This window comes from Electrophorus electricus, chromosome 26 (genome assembly GCF_013358815.1).
Source record: "Electrophorus electricus isolate fEleEle1 chromosome 26, fEleEle1.pri, whole genome shotgun sequence".
NCBI classification, from domain to species: Eukaryota; Metazoa; Chordata; class Actinopteri; order Gymnotiformes; family Gymnotidae; genus Electrophorus; species Electrophorus electricus.
Window position 1 is genome coordinate 4,511,616 of NC_049560.1, and position 16,110 is coordinate 4,527,725.

The 16,110-nt window shown below is 39.7% G+C and overlaps 1 protein-coding gene across 1 annotated transcript; it reads right to left on the bottom strand.

Moving 5' to 3' along the window:
- Positions 1–8,134: 8,134 nt before the first annotated feature.
- LOC118240837 (abnormal spindle-like microcephaly-associated protein homolog) lies at positions 8,135–9,972 on the bottom strand. The gene is given in 7 exon segments (XM_035523388.1): positions 8,135–8,484; positions 8,575–8,615; positions 8,618–8,724; positions 8,726–8,748; positions 8,998–9,152; positions 9,243–9,432; positions 9,870–9,972. Coding segments are annotated over 7 exon segments (765 nt in total). The 5' UTR covers positions 9,936–9,972; the 3' UTR covers positions 8,135–8,301.
- Between the last annotated feature and the right edge of the window lie 6,138 nt (positions 9,973–16,110).

Here is a 16,110-nt window from a genome sequence, read left to right on the forward strand (position 1 = left end):
TCCTTCTTATCCCCACCCAGCTGTTCCTACTCTGTTCACTCGTCTGCTCTCTCTGCTCTGATCTGACTCGCCTGGTGTTCTTCCAGCTCCGTGTCCTGTGGTACTATCACTGAGTTTCAGATCAGTGCTTTGATTTGCCATTAAAGCTGCCCAGTAGAAGTTAACCTATTAAATGCTTCTGATGGAGGAACACTCACCTGGACTAGCTGACCTGTTTCATGTCATGTAATCAGTGGCCTTTGTCTTGTGTTATTTTGAATTTCTTATATTATGTGGCCTGTGTGTATAAGCAGACTTTTGGCATTCTGTATTTTATCTTTAGTTTTCCTTTTCCTTCTTCCTGTTGCTCTTCCTGCTGCTGACGGTCGGCCTTAGAGAGGCAGAAGGAATATTTGGATATTATCCGAGATGAGCGGAATGCTTTGAGGGGTGAGGTTTTCCGGCTTAGGGATGCTCTGAAGGGATAAATCTGGACCAATGTCGAGCGAGGAGGCAATTTAGTTGATCCACCAGGGGATGTAGAATCGGCCTCTAGCTTGGCTCACGACCTGCAAACACCTACCATCACAGGTGACAGCATCTTGGGTAAGATTAAAGACCAGGTTTGTTTTACCTGTTAAATGATTTTATAACACATCGAAATCATTATCCTTTCATGATAAAACATATCATTTGAATTGTTGTGCCTACTCTTAATATGGCAATTAGTGAATATTAATTTCTAACAGTTTGGAGTGCTGCAAACTAAGTGTTGATTTTTATGTTTCAAACAATTGATCCTTTCATCTAAAGTGCCCAGAACCTATTAGGAGAATTAATCATGTACTCTCTCTGTCCAACGGAAGTGAATAATTCATGAAATCAGTGTCTCTTTCAGCTTTTTAAATTTTTCAAAACCTGCAGTCTTCTACAAATGCCTTTGGGGTTCTGCAGTGTCCAGACTGTATCTTATTCATAATGAATTTTATTCCTCCTTCCTGGTGATTTTTTTCCATTCCTTCTCTGCAACAATTAGTCTAAAAAAAATGAATTCTATGCGGCCTTTAAATGTCTTTCCAATGATATTCCAGAGAGACCAAAAGAAAAATAAAGATATTGGAACTGACAGCACAACACGGAAGAACACAAGTCCAAGATTGGAGTCTGTATTTCAGGAAGAAGATCGGAGGTCTGCTTCTGAAGATGAGGACACGAGCAGTGTGAGATCAGCCAAGGCAGCAGGCTTTGTTGCACAGGCGTTAGTGGAACTTCACCACGCAAACAACGAGACTGTGGTGCAGATACAGGACATCCACCCCTCTAAAATATCTGATGGAACAAAAGTGGAGCAGTTACTAAGAGCTGAAAGTGGGGCAGAAGCATGAAGTGGAAGGTTAGAGAACCACAAGGAGCAGAACACCAAGCAACTTGTCTCAGTTTACCTCATGCAGGTTGCAAATGACATCCATATAGACTGTACAAAGCATACGGACTGTAACCGAACAGAAACTGTTCAAGGAGGTGTGAGTGATAGACAAAGTCAAGGCGATGTATTGAGCAACAAGTCAAGGAGTGCAAATGAGTGGAAAAGTGGTGGACCTTGCCGAGCAACCTCTCACACAGGAGGAGGGAGGAGCTTTAGAACCTCTCACACGGGAGGAGGGAGGAGCTTTAGAACCTCTCGTACAGGAGGAGGGAGGAGCTTTAGGACCTCTCGTACAGGAGGAGGGAGGAGCTTTAGAACCTCTTGTACAGGAGGAGGGAGGAACCTTAGAACCTTTGGTACAGGAGGAGGGAGGAGCTTTAGAACCTCTCGTACAGGAGGAGGGAGGAACCTTAGAACCTTTGGTACAGGAGGAGGGAGGAGCTTTAGAGGATATGAAAGTCCCAGATAACCAAACTGAAAAGACCACATGACATTTCAATGAAAATATAAAAGAGGCACTTTGAGCACAGCAAAACGGCTCCGAGCCTATTCAGTCTTAGCTGCTGGAGTCTGCATTCATTCCTCAGAAAAGCAAGGTGATGAAGGTACTGTTAAGGAAATGAATAGACCAGGGCTCAACAGAAAAGATCAGGAGCTCATAAAACCCCTGATGGAGCTGAGGTGGCGATGACCAGCACCAGTTGACTGTGTGCGACGGAGCCTGCACGTGAGGTGCTCAGCAGGTCACTGCAGGAGGAGGAGCAGGGAGTTGCTTTATTTCTAGATAGCTGCTAAGAAGCTGGAGCTCTGGACTTTGAGGTATTCACACCAGAGCAGGAGGATGAGCCCAGTGCTGAGACCCGGAAGGAAGCAGATACTACTGGGGACAAGGTGAAAAGCACCAGGATGAAGCTTAGGACAGACAACACTCACAACTGCTGTGTTTCATAGCATGGCCAGACAACACACACGACTGCTGTGTGTCATATCTTAGGACAGATTACACACATGACTACTTTGTGTCATAGCTTTAAAAAAATTTTAAATTTTATTTAATCTTATTTTGGAAGATCATTCTTCTTAGTATCAGATATTTTCTTTCTACTACCAATCAGTGTCAGATGAAGAAGTTTCCAGGTATTGAACACCGGAGACGAAATCTCCTGGCGGCTCCCTCGTTGCCAATCTGCACTGTTGAGGGGACAACTTATATAGGGTCAGATGTGTTTCTTAAGTGCCAATCAAATAGAACAAGGCAAACGATTTTTCTACTCCTGGAACAGTATAGATGGACAGCAAATGCTGGTTTCTATCAGTGTGCACTTTGCAGTTTGGAGGATCCTTGGCTTTGATTCTGCTGGCAGGGCTATAATTCTACTGTTGCCACAAAAGGAACAAAAATAGCACCCAAGATATGGGCAATGACATTTTCAAGGATGCCTTGCCTCCAAAAAGAAAGTCTGTGACCTTCAACATCGAAGAGGATGGCGTATAGTTCTCAATGAAGGACATTCGGTTGTGAGACGTGGACTGTGTGATGAAAACCCCTTGTATATACTGTATATTTGTTCTGTGTGATTTTGTTCCACAGTCTGTTCCTGCACATTACATATCTATGATTACTTGTGATTAATTCACTATACAACAATTTACATGCTACCTCACAATATTCTAAATCAACTTTTTAAAAAAGTAGAAAAATTGTAGAAAATTGTATGTGGTTTAATCTTTAAATCATGTCAATTTCATTAAACTTACAAAATCTTTATGATGATTAAATATAAACACAAGTTTGAGATACAATTACAATGTTTACACATCATATTTAAAAAAAAATTATTTTCTCTATAAAGACAAATAAATATTCTGTAAAAACTCAGATTATATATATTTTTAAAAAAATGTAAATTCTCTAGAATGCCATAGAAAGATTCTGTAATTCAAGTCTGGTCTTTACCTGAGCTCCAGAAGTCTCCAGTGGTGCAGGTCAAACTATCTGGATCCTCCCAGTGTATTGAATACTAGGATTAAAGGCAGGCTTACAGAATATATATATATATATAAAAAAAAAAATTTACTATAAGGACATAGAAAGATTCTGTAAAAAATTATGACAGCATATAGACAAGAGTACAGAAAAAATATGTAAATTACCTCTAAGGACAAAATATTACATAACACCGCCACCTGGTGGTGAAAAATTAGTCCTACAAAAAAATGTATTACTTATAAAAACTAGAAATATGTAATTGTTATGTGTTTGTTGTGGAAATATTACATAATTTTCAATTATGTTAATGATATATCTATCATGTATTTTTGCTTTCTCACAATTACCTAAGCTATATTGAAAATGACAGGGAAAAAAAGAAAAATGTAACAACAAAAAAAAGACATAATTAACAGAACAAGTCTGTACAGTTAGTAAGCGGACCCTAACCCTAACCCTAACCAAACCTGGCACTGATCCACCTTTAGGCCCTTTGTAAAAGGCTGAAATTACCTCTGCGGTCCGCCTATTACCTAAGAGTCCCATTAGGGTTTCTCGCCTGCCAAAGCTAAAGAGGTTGCCAGGTCCACCAAATCTGACACAGTGGTTTATGAGGACATCCTGGACAAGACTGACTGGTCAGATCGGACATTATTCGATTTTTAGTCCTGTTTTAAAGGCTGATATTACCTATGCAGTCAGCCTATTACTTACGTGTCCCATTAGGCTCTCTGCCAGGACCACCAAAACCTGACACTGTGTATCACGAGCATATCCTGGCTAAGAGGGTGTGGTCAGATCTGATACTGGTCCACTTTTAGACCAAATTTGCTACAGTATGTCATCAGGCCGTGCTAGATGAGCCACTGTAGTCACCTCTAAGATTGGACTATTTTTGAAGAGTTGGGGCCATATGTTACCAATGAGTTACAGGTATTAACACAACCCCTAACCCACTGCTACAATGGCCCAAGATACCATTAGATTAAAAAAGATGTCTTCCTACTTCATACATCTTTTGAATATATAATTATTATTGATAACATCCGTTCCAACTGAGCATGTGCTCAGCAAACTGCAAGATACATTCATCCATTATGAACAGTGCAGTACACATCATGTCATTTAGGACAGACTATGTTCTAAACTTCACAGAGCAAGATTGATAATATGCAACTTAATATACAATCTTGTTCCCATAATCACTATTTTGCCAGTATGCATAAAGCACATAATCTGGAACCTACATTAGTGATGTATATTTTAAAAGTATTCCAATAAACTTAATTTAATTTTAGTATTTGACCTATGGCTCAAGATGTGTACTAGGAAGCAAGAATCATGAGTTAATACATCAGCACCATACACAATGTGATTTTTCAGCCCATTTTTCAATGTATTCATTTGACTATATGGCAGGCTATGTGGCAACTATAAATTAACATAGTGTTTATTATTGTTTATATCTGATTTGAATTATTTGTACACAAAGTTTTGTCCCATATAAAATGTATTTTACAATGGAAAAGATCTAGAATGATATAATAATGGGAAGCAGTACAATATTTTGAAAACTAAATCGCTAATGGACTTGAAATGGGGGCAGCAGTCTTTATTGACTGTTGACAGTGTTTCACAGATACCATTATTCTCATTTTAAGTGATTTATCGTTTATTTATCATTTATAAGTGACTTGGCAGGTTGTCCAGATAAAGTACTTCCTTTAAAAAAGTTTGGACTTGGCCGTGCTATATTAAAATGTGCAAAATGGGTTAATTTAAATGCAAAGATGATTGTCATTGGACATGGTGACTATGTTGAAAATACAACATTGTGCAAATTTGACCGATGTGATTAAATTACTACAATAGTAAGAGGTATACACAGACTACGAGGTGGTGTAGCATCACAAGCTGCTGGACAACCTACTGTGTGTGACTGCAGAAATGTCCAGAAGAATCAAAACATTTTTGAAGCTGCTATGAGGGCTGTTTATGGTGACTGTGCCGGTTTGTGCCGGTACCCAGACATATTGGGATCGTGGAGCTGTTTCTGGGAGAGGAAAAGAGATGAAAGGAAGCAGATCTCTTGAGAGGAAGAGAGTGGAAGGAATTGGATCATATGGCCATGTAGTGAGGTTGCTGGAAGTCAGACATTTGTCTGAAGAGAAGAGAAACAGAAGCCAGACACTTGGATGTGGGGGTATGAACACTTTTTGGAAGAGTGGGAACAGAGGAAAAGAACTGGAAGATTGCCGCAACCTTCTCCTGAAAGCAGGTGATGAAATCCTCGGGAGTGAAAGATGAGGGTGGAGGGGGAGGGTTAAGGACCGAAGAAAAAACACTGAAGAGCTCGTATGGATCAGATGCTTATGATTAAAATGTTCTTCTGTAGCAGCATGACTTTGCAGATGGTACTTCCAGTGAGTACTGGTATGAGCTGAGGTCTGAATCCAGGAGAGGTTGTTGTTTTTTTTTCCCACTGTCTCTATGCAGTCCTTTTCGATTAATATGACTGAAAATTTGAATTGTAATGACATTTTGGAGTTTTCTCCTGTGGTAATACAGAGCACAGAAGAATCATTAATGAGGGGAGCATAGAAAGGAAAGTATTAGTAACTGTATCCAGGGAGACAGAAGAAAGTGGGTTTTGAGCTCCAACATTTTCTTGGAGCTCAAACTTCACTAGAGGTGTGCTAAATTTTCAGAAGTTCAGAGTGTGCTGAACATTTAGGAGGTGCTCTGTGCAGCACTCTGTTTATTGTTTAGTGTGAAATAGGCAGTTTGATATCAACATAATGGATTTAAATCACAGTATGTTAAAGATCCCCTCAAAAATATACAGTTGTGGCCACTTTGAAGTCGCAAAATAGTGTGGTAATGAACTGTATGATTACTTACTGATATCCTAATCAAGAGCTACTCCATTAGCCATTCTCTGCCATGGTTTTGCGTTGCATAGCCTTGAGAAGCATTCAGCCAAAATTACAATGTCAAAGGCAACAAGAAGTCTCATATTCTCCAGGTTTTATGAAGTGTGGTGCAATTTCCACGACAAATTATAGCCCTACATTGAAGTAAATTTTGCGCACAAAAATGCTTCTAAAATTCTTGTCTGTCTACTGGGAAGTCAAATTTACTGTCTGATATAGACCCTTGTTGAACAGCATTTATCTTGTTTCCATAATAGTCTACACTAACAGATGTTATGTGACTTGTCCTTTATATAGTATATAGTGTGAATTGCGACTATAAGTCTTAGGCTTAAATCTTTACAACATAATTAGCTTTACACAGATGCTTAATTTTTGCAGGCCAATCTAATTTTTTAATACCATAACCCAAGGACCTAAACACCAGAACTCTACAGGACAGAGCTGATGCAATGAAATATAGTTACACTTTTGATTTTAAAATAGAATTAAACTTCCATGTGACAGTTGCATTTTCACACCACTATTTCTTCATGCATACCTTCACAATATTCAGCGTATTACTTTCGATTGTTAAAGAATAAATGCTCAAGAAGTAAACAAACAGCAGAACTGTTTGAAAATTAACTTTGAAAAGATTGTCAACTGTTTTTACCTTATAGTTGCAGAAGGAGCATGTGGTGAATTCACTTTGACCAATTGATTCATACAGTATTCCAAAGACGATGATGGATGCCAACGTGCTTCCTATTCATGTGACACCGGTTACAAAGCATTTGATGAAAAGTGGCGGGGAGTAGTAACCTGCCAACAGCCTGACTACAGGGTCGTCCACAGCTTCTGGCGTGTCCACAACCCAAGCTGGGCCAACATCAACACCCAGAGACAGCTCCCGTTCTGGCAGAACTCCAGGCGCAACAAGGGAAGACTCGACTAGTCCTCTCCCTCTGATTAGCAGAGCGAGGTATAACCACGTTATACAAAGCAGCTACCAACAAAAGATCTGCCTTTCTCAAAAAACTGCTCAAAAGACGGACAAACAGAAAAAGCAGACAAATCCAATGTCGCAGCCATAGCCAGTACAAACAGCACAACACACCCCACACACAAAGAAGGAAGGGGGGAGAAATAAAAAACACCAACCAGAACCAAACACCAGAGAGAAGGGGCAAAACTAAAAGGAACAGGCTAAAAAGGAACTACCAGGAACCAGAGGAGAAACAGAGGACGAGCCCCCAATTGTTACGACCCCGTCTAGGCTGTGAGGCCATAACACTGAAAAAGAAATGCAAACGGCTAACTTAAACACACAAAATATATGCTGAAAATGCATTGTAATAAAAACAGGAGTTGGAATAATATCATAATAGCAGAAGGAAATAGTTAAAAATAACAGTCATAGAACTGACATTTATGGTAGCATCTGTTTTTATAATATTTCCGAGCTGGCAATGAGCCACCAAATTATGCAGAAACAACGCATATAAAAATGTAAAGGCAAGTACAACAAAAATGTTTCTGAAAGGTTAGATAAGAATATAAAAGTATGTACGAGGTCAGTTTAATTATGAAAAATAATGTTATATATATATATATATATATATATATATATATATATATATATATATATATATATATATATATATATATATATATATACACACGCACACACAGAGACCAGCAGCTGGATGGCAACAAGAAGGTCTACAATATCTTCCTGCTTTGCTTTCTGAAGAACTGTTTAAGTACAAAACTATTTCAAGAACAATCAAACAAAGACATGATACAAAAGAAAGAATTCATGAAATTAAAGTAAAAGTTATCTCTAGTCTTACTCTCCAACAATATAGAGCTTACAGAATTATAGGGAATTTATAAAGTCGGTGACACAGCTTGGCTAGCTAGCTTTTAGTGGTTAGAATAACACGTACAGTTAAGCACACATGCATAGTGTACAATCAAGTAAAGACTTCTCAAACATACCTTGCCATTGACTTGGATTTCTGGGGAGTGGCTTGCAGAAGGATGTTTCCATTTTGTGAGACATTCATCCTCTGTTTGACTTTGGTGCTCTGGGTGTCCATTTTGTACTTTCGTATTGTAAGGTGGTAAACGTTGCATATACGGTCTGAGGCCCTGGGAAGCGTTCTTACCCCCTAGTGGGGGCAAAACACCAAATTAAGTACACGCACCAGCATCAAGGCTTGAATTACTCCGTGTACTAATGACATCCTGGAAATACCCACCATTGCACGTCCTTCATCCTGTACCAAAATCACCAAAATAAACATGCTTTGGTAAAGATGCTGCCTCCTTTGTCAGCCACCTTGTCCCCAGCTTTCTCTCTGTAGATCTGGAGCAGGTCCAAGAGTGTGTCCACAGAGTCCTCCACCTCAAACCGTATCTATGGTTTTGTTGTACTACAGCAAACGGCAAAGCAGTCACACAAGAGACTTGAGACAAACAGAACTCTTCTGACCACATGAAATACAAATGTTTGCATTTGTAATTCAATCAAACAATGACCTATGCATGCAACATTAAGCATAGCATGCAAGGACAAAGCAGAAAACTAAACAGCAGAAAAATATATATAAAATGCAGATCTTTGCTGGCAACAGCACAAGATGCTGCGGATGAATACTGTATATTAGGACATGATCACGTACCTTTGATAAATTGAAAAGAACTTGGATTGCCAAGGTGATGGTCTCCATGGAAGGAACACTGCGGTCGCAGCTCCTTATCAGGGTGAAGACGGTGCATGTGGCTCCACTGTTCACAATGCGCTCACAACACCCTGGTGAAAGTCTGGTTGCAGTCTCTTTAATCACAATCACAACAAAGATGTTGTTTGATGCTCTCACCTTGAAACGACAGTCATGTTTGTGTATTCTGCCCATGGTTCTATTACCTGAATTCTTTAAGGCCATAAGAATGTGGGTATAATTGTGATATTCCAGAAGGTAACTCAGGGCAGTCTTGGTCTTGTGATACAGCTTGTCTTCTTTGGCTTTCCTGTTGACTTTCCTGAGGCAATGTCGGATGGAAATGACCTTGGAGGTATCATGGAATTTTCTTGAGCTATGACCTCTCCAAAGGGTCTAAAGATATCATAAATGTCATTGTTGCATGATATTACAGCTTCTTACAAAAGCATATTGTTAAATTCTGTGTTTTCCCCTGTTCTATTGAAATTCAAGCAGGACATCTCACTGTAATTTCACCATTTGGCAGGACACACTAGCTTGTTTTTGATTACTCACCATCAACTTTCTATCCCCATTTCTCATCTGTCTATAACACCCTCACCTAGAACTGTATAAAGAGTTTGGCAGGCTCTCTGATCACCAGAGAATGATGCAGTGCCTCATCATGTGCTCTCTGTTGGCCAAGTGTTGTCAAAGTTTACTGTGATGTTTCCAAGGTAATTGACACAGCAACCATCTGCAATCTAACTATGTAATTTAAGGCAACCAGAGAGTCACCAAATAAATTTTAAAAAACGCAAAACAGACATCCAAGAAAGTTATTTCCCTGCCTGCGCCTTTATAATTCCATGCCGAAACTTTTCTTTCCTGCGTCTCAGAAGGAATCTTCTGGCCATGTGCTGGATAACAGTGGCAGCTTGACTGCGGCGGTGAAACCAAGCCACTCTCTGTACCTTGATGATGCTCTCTCTTTGCTCAAGGTATTGCTTTCTTTGAAGCTTCGCCCTGACCCAATTCTGGATCAACACAAACAAGGCAGAGAGGTGGGCATTTTAGATGGTATAGTAGCATGTCAGGTCTTTATGTTGGGCTTACTTGTTAGTTGTAAATAAATACAAGATCAGTAAAATAGCTTAGAATGTGATATATATATTGGTTGTGTCAGATTTGAGTCAGGTTGTCCAGTCTCAAAAGGCAGCTTCCATGCTTAAATTGAGAATAGTATACTTTTTCCTCCGAAGGCACATCCATGGCCAAACTACCAGTCCCCTGTACTACACCATCCATGAAAAGGTAAAGATTACCTGGTTAGCAGGTACATAGTCATTATTGAATAAAGCTCAGATGTTTGAACACTGCTGTTTGAGTCTATACTGCTGTGAAGACAGAGCATCGGGGCACTTGGACATGCTCATTTTCTGTTGGACATGTTCATTTCATCACACTGCCAAAGCCTTAGCATTAGAATCGCTCGAGTGTGGAAAGAGTTCTGTACCTGGATGTACAGGACGGAGGAGAATTGCCTCCGGGCTGCTGTCAGTGCCCAGTGAGCTCGCAGGGCCCTCTGGATCCTCACCGCACAGAGATGCACTGCACCGCCGACGCACCACAAGCGTGTGCAGCTTCCTATGCCTGGAGACAGGGGTGATGAGAGTAATGCAAAGTTAGAGCTGAAAGGGCATTTTCAGCCATTGAATCTTATGCAGTCCAGTTGCACTTGTGATTGCACTGAAGGAGTGTAATATAAATGTTCAGGTTGTATAAAACAGTGGAGGTCAGGGCGTCTGTTACCTAAACAAACAAAGCTCAATTGAGGACAGGCTCAAGGACTGCTGGGGTCATTAGTGTTAAAGATGACATGCCATGGCTTTGACTTCAATCATGTTCAATCATGTTTACGTGACTGACAATATGAATGGTCACCACCCTCTTTTTAGAAGCTTGTTCTCCCTAGAATGTTGGTCAAAAACAGGCTGCAGTGGCAATATCGAGCACAGCCTGGCAATAGCCAACAGATGCGCTGCCCATCATCAATGCAAAACTGTTAGAGTAAAGGAGCAACTACAAAAACAGGTAGAAACGCACTTTTCAGATTTAGACGTTTAACCTGGCTAGAGATGTCTCAGAAACAGTATAAAATATTTATTAAATTGTTCTACAAACATATGATGTTGACCAGTTGGGAAGTGATGCTTCCCAACAGTGATTTCACAACAAAGGTTCTCTTTTCCAATGTATGTAATGGTCATAGATACAGAAAATTGACTGCGGAGTACTTATGCGTTGCCTTGCGAGCTGGCCACGGCAGAAGGCCTGCAGAGTGACGGCGTCAGTAACCCACCTCCTCTGACACTCCTGCTTCACTCTGGCCAGCAGGAATGCTCGGAATCTCTCCTGGAGAATGCCCACTGCCCACCACTGTCCTCGGAATGCACGTCTGTGCTTGTGCATTTGTAAAGCAGCCTGAATGACGGTGGCAACGTTGTGCATCGCTGTTATATTCTGACGTATGCAGTGCCATCTGAAAGCTGCCTGAATGAGAATAGCACACCTAAGCCTCACATATTCCTCATGGTCATTCGTCGCCTGAATATATAACCTGTAATGTTTCTGTATGATAACGGCAGACAGCCTCATGACCTGGAACTTGGTCCATGCCTTCTGAAAGCAACCTGAATCAGAGTAACTGCTTGCTGCTGAAGAGCAATTTCTCTCCTGACCTTCTGACCTCTGTAGCAGGCTTGTAGGAGAACCGCAGCATGGCACAGTCTCAGGAAGTGCTCCCTCTGCTGGCGGGCATAAAGTGTGGCACAGTGTTTTTGCTGAATGGCAACAGCAGTATATTTCATGCATAAATACTGCATCTGGGCACAGTGGGCCCAGAACAGTGGCAGCCTGATGCTTTTGGCTCAAAGAGTGGCTGGCTTTCATACCACGGAACGCTGCTTGTAAAAGCACAGCAGACCGCTGCATCCCCTGTAAGTACAACTTGGCCTTCCTCATCAGTGTGTCTGCTCAGTGATGAATAGTCCTGGCTGCCCACAGTAGCCTCTGTTAGTCTTGTTTGTTGATTTGCTTCCTGATGTGGGACGGAATGATTACTGCAACCTTCCTTTGTTGTTCACAGAGAAGACATTAAGAATGAAGAGAAATTCAGCCACAGAACAGGGCGGTGGAAGGGAGCTCAGCGATACAAGCTACCAGATGGAGCCAGCTGAAAATTACTCCTCTCATCCTCAAGAAGCACCTTGAAATCCACTGATGGTGACTCATTAGCTAAGACATTAGCTAAGAATTGTTACATTTTTAAAAGGCAGTGCAACTTCCTACCATAATCTACTCACATAAAACATACATATAATCAGTATACATGTCCTCCTAATGCAGGTCATAAATAATGGGGAGAAATGTTACCATTTTGCTCCATTGCAAAGGAGCAGTCTGAGTCACTGGAGATGTTTAGTTTCACTTTGCCCTGATAGCCACACTTGATGGTCTGGGTGGTTTCCTGGTGAATGTCCTCAGCCGGCAGGCGGCTTGGATGGTAGTGATGAATCAGACAGCAAAGAATTCTGCCACCCGAGAAAGCAACTGTGACATTTTCAGCTTAGAGAGGAATCAAAGACACAGGCTCCATTAACCTCGATTCCAGCCACAATAAACTGTAGTAAATCAATGAAACATTATTGGTGCTTGAGGGGGAAAAGAAAAATCACCCCCAAAATAAACATACACACACAAACAACCACCACCCACCTTTAAACTGTAAAATTCACAGACAGAGTTGACCCAGTCCAGGAGCAGATGTATTTTCTCTCTGGGATGTTGAAATGTTGGCATTTCTTTTGTGCAACTCACAACACATTTATCAGCCCTCAAACAACACCAACATCTGTTTTGTTTTCCATGTTTTCCCGAGGACGCAGATTTCCTCTTTGAGTTGTTCCACATCAAGCTAAATGATGTCAACCTAAATGATGAATTATTGCTATTTGATCCATATAAAAAGAAAGAAGCCTGCCTGCTTATTTAAATCACTGCAGTGCAGGGTGCAGTCTGTTACTGTGGCAGTCAAATGGACGGTCACCCATGTCAACAGAAATAAATGTTTACAAGATAATTACGGTATGTACAGAGCAGAGTTCATCATGGTAGTTAATATCATCAGCATTACAATTTGGAACTATTAATATTAATATTAATTAATATTAAAATTAATAGTTAATAGTAAAATTAATGTTCAAACTATTAATATTAATATTTTAAAAAGTACAATTTTAAATTATTCCACAATAATTAAATACAAGCAATAACATGACTTATCTCTCCATGAGGCTTAGATGTGAAACCTTATAGCTGAATTATATTAGCAATATTGTATATTATGACAATTCTAATCAATTTTTTAAATGAAATTATCATCCAAGTTTAGAATACAGTATATAAATGCTGAATCGATGTAAATCTAATGGGTAATGACCAAATCAATTTTACACTGTTGTGAATTTATAAACAAAATCAGAGCACACAAAGGATGTAAATCAGAATAAGACAAAATACTTGAAAGTTAAAAACGATTTTCCACAGTAGATTAAGGGTCTTCTCGCTGAGTCCATCTACTATGTCTCTGGCATCGGTGACTGTCCCTAAAATGATTCCAACATTTTATGGCTCATCTAAAACCTCCCACAGAAGGGAACACTGATGCATGTGTACAGGGCACATGGATGATGATCTTGAGTGTTCTAGTATCGTGCTCATCAGACAGGCCATTCCCCTAACCGCCATCAACATGTATACGAAACCAAAGCACTCAATCCCATGTCCCTTCCACTAAAGGTCAAGTGGACCTTCTGACCTAGAATTAAGGCAAATCTCTTGTATCATAGCAAAGAACAACCTAGGATCAAATAAACATATACTGAAGACAAACATTGAAGCGCCTTTTAAAGCTACGCTAAGCGAACGCCGCATCTCAGGTCAACGGCGAGCTTCTGCACGGCGAAGCTGAACTCAGCCAGGGGCGTCTGGCTGTGGGACACAGCGAGACCTAGAAGAGCAAGGTGGAGTGGGAGATTGCCCTCACCACTGAGAAAGTCCCGCGAGAACGCCAGCAGGATATCTTTACTCGTCTGAGGGACCACCATGAAACGATGGAAATCAAAATCAATTCCATGTTAAATTGTGATAGAAATGTAAGAATGAGACGAAACAGATTTAGCACAAACACTAAATCTGACTATAAATACAAGAATGGGAAACAGAGATACAATTAACAACAAACTGTTATGTTCACATGTTTTATTTGGGTGTGAGTCTGTAAAACAATGTGGAATAAGAGCAAAAAATATTTGGCCTTTGGAAGGTTAGTGACTGATAATCACATATACCCTATTTCAAAGTCTCTTCTACCTTTGGCATAATATAGTTTAGCATTTATTTGTTGCATTGTGATCAGTTAAATCAGAATAGCGCCACTGCAAGGATATCAGAGGAAATGCTCTATTGCTCTCATGCTTATGGTTGAATTAACAGTTGTTTCAGTATGGCTTTGAACGCTAATGTTTTATCTGCTCACACATTTTAGCTACTTAACCTACATAACTAATCCTTACTTTTCCTAGCTCTAGCCTTCGTGTAATATCAACGATGGCGTTTGACGAGAAAGTTCAAGCTTCCTGTATGCGTATTTCTTTTTTGGAAGTCACACAAATCACATACATTTAATTAGTCATTTAATCATGTCGACTTTTTTAGTTTACGTTTTCTTCCACGTAATAAAACACCAGTTAGCCATCTAATGCTATCTCTGAAACTAATAAGAGGCATGTCAAATCCTTGATAGGTTCATCCATGTAACCAGTCTTGTTTGAACGTTCTATATAAATTTGACAGAATGTGTATCCGTATGTTTGAGTTAAGCCCATCATACACAGGATAACGGGGAAATGAAAAAGCTACCGCAGGCAATGTCTGAGATTGAACGCCTTATTTTTAATCGGTCTTTTAGGTTTTCCACAGAAAAGTTATGAAAGAATAATTCTTCACATACAAAATATATGAGGTAGCCTAATACATAGCACCGGCGCAATTTTATGCTTGTTTATGAGTAGGCCTACATTTTGGAAACTGCCGTTTCAAATTGCTAAAGAAAAAAATTTTGGGGGGGGGGTTGTTCATAGAAAGTAGCCTTTTATAGCTTAACTATCAGTAGATAGAAAGATATATACATCAAAACTGACACATTGAAACAAAGGTGTGAAAAAAAAAGAAAAAAAACAACAAAAAAAACTGTTGAACACTTATCCAAATTCGCTGTAGAAATACGCTTTTTCTTATGATGCTCCATTCATTGAAACCAAAAGTTATTTGCCCCGAAGCTGGACTAGAGAACACAGCCCATCACTGCCACTGTCCATCAGTGCTTTACCATGTATCAATTTTGGAAAACATTCGGCATGATCATCTACAAGTCGGTTTCAGGAAATCCACATTTCAAACTTTATACACAATACACATACATTTAAAAAAAACAACAAATTGTTGTATGAAATCTCTTTTGGAATTCAACGAACTGCCTTTAGTTGATTTAGCATAATCCAGACTGACACAATGCATAAGTTATCCGTTCTGACTTCATTCCGTATTAACAGTCATGTTTATTACAGCTATGTTTACCTTGTAATAAACAAATGTTAGTTACTACAAAAAACGTATTCAAATGCACAAACATGTAGTCTAAAAGTCTTGGTTGACGATATGAACTTAAGTGTTATGCTTCTCTTAAGTACATACACAATTCATCTCATGAAATATTTACCCTGATGTTAGAGGGAGTCCAGTAACACAGAAAGATGACTATTCATGCCAGAAAATAAAAGCTCATGCTTGAATAATAAATGAACACTCAGGAAAAAAACTAATCACTAATTTACCCTGGTTTCAGTAAGATGCTCTAAGAAATGGTGACGAAAGATGCACACTGTATACTGTGACTCTTCCAGAACAAATGTAATGATTAATGATGCCTCAAGTGTATTTTAAATACTTTTCATAATGCTTAAATGGTAC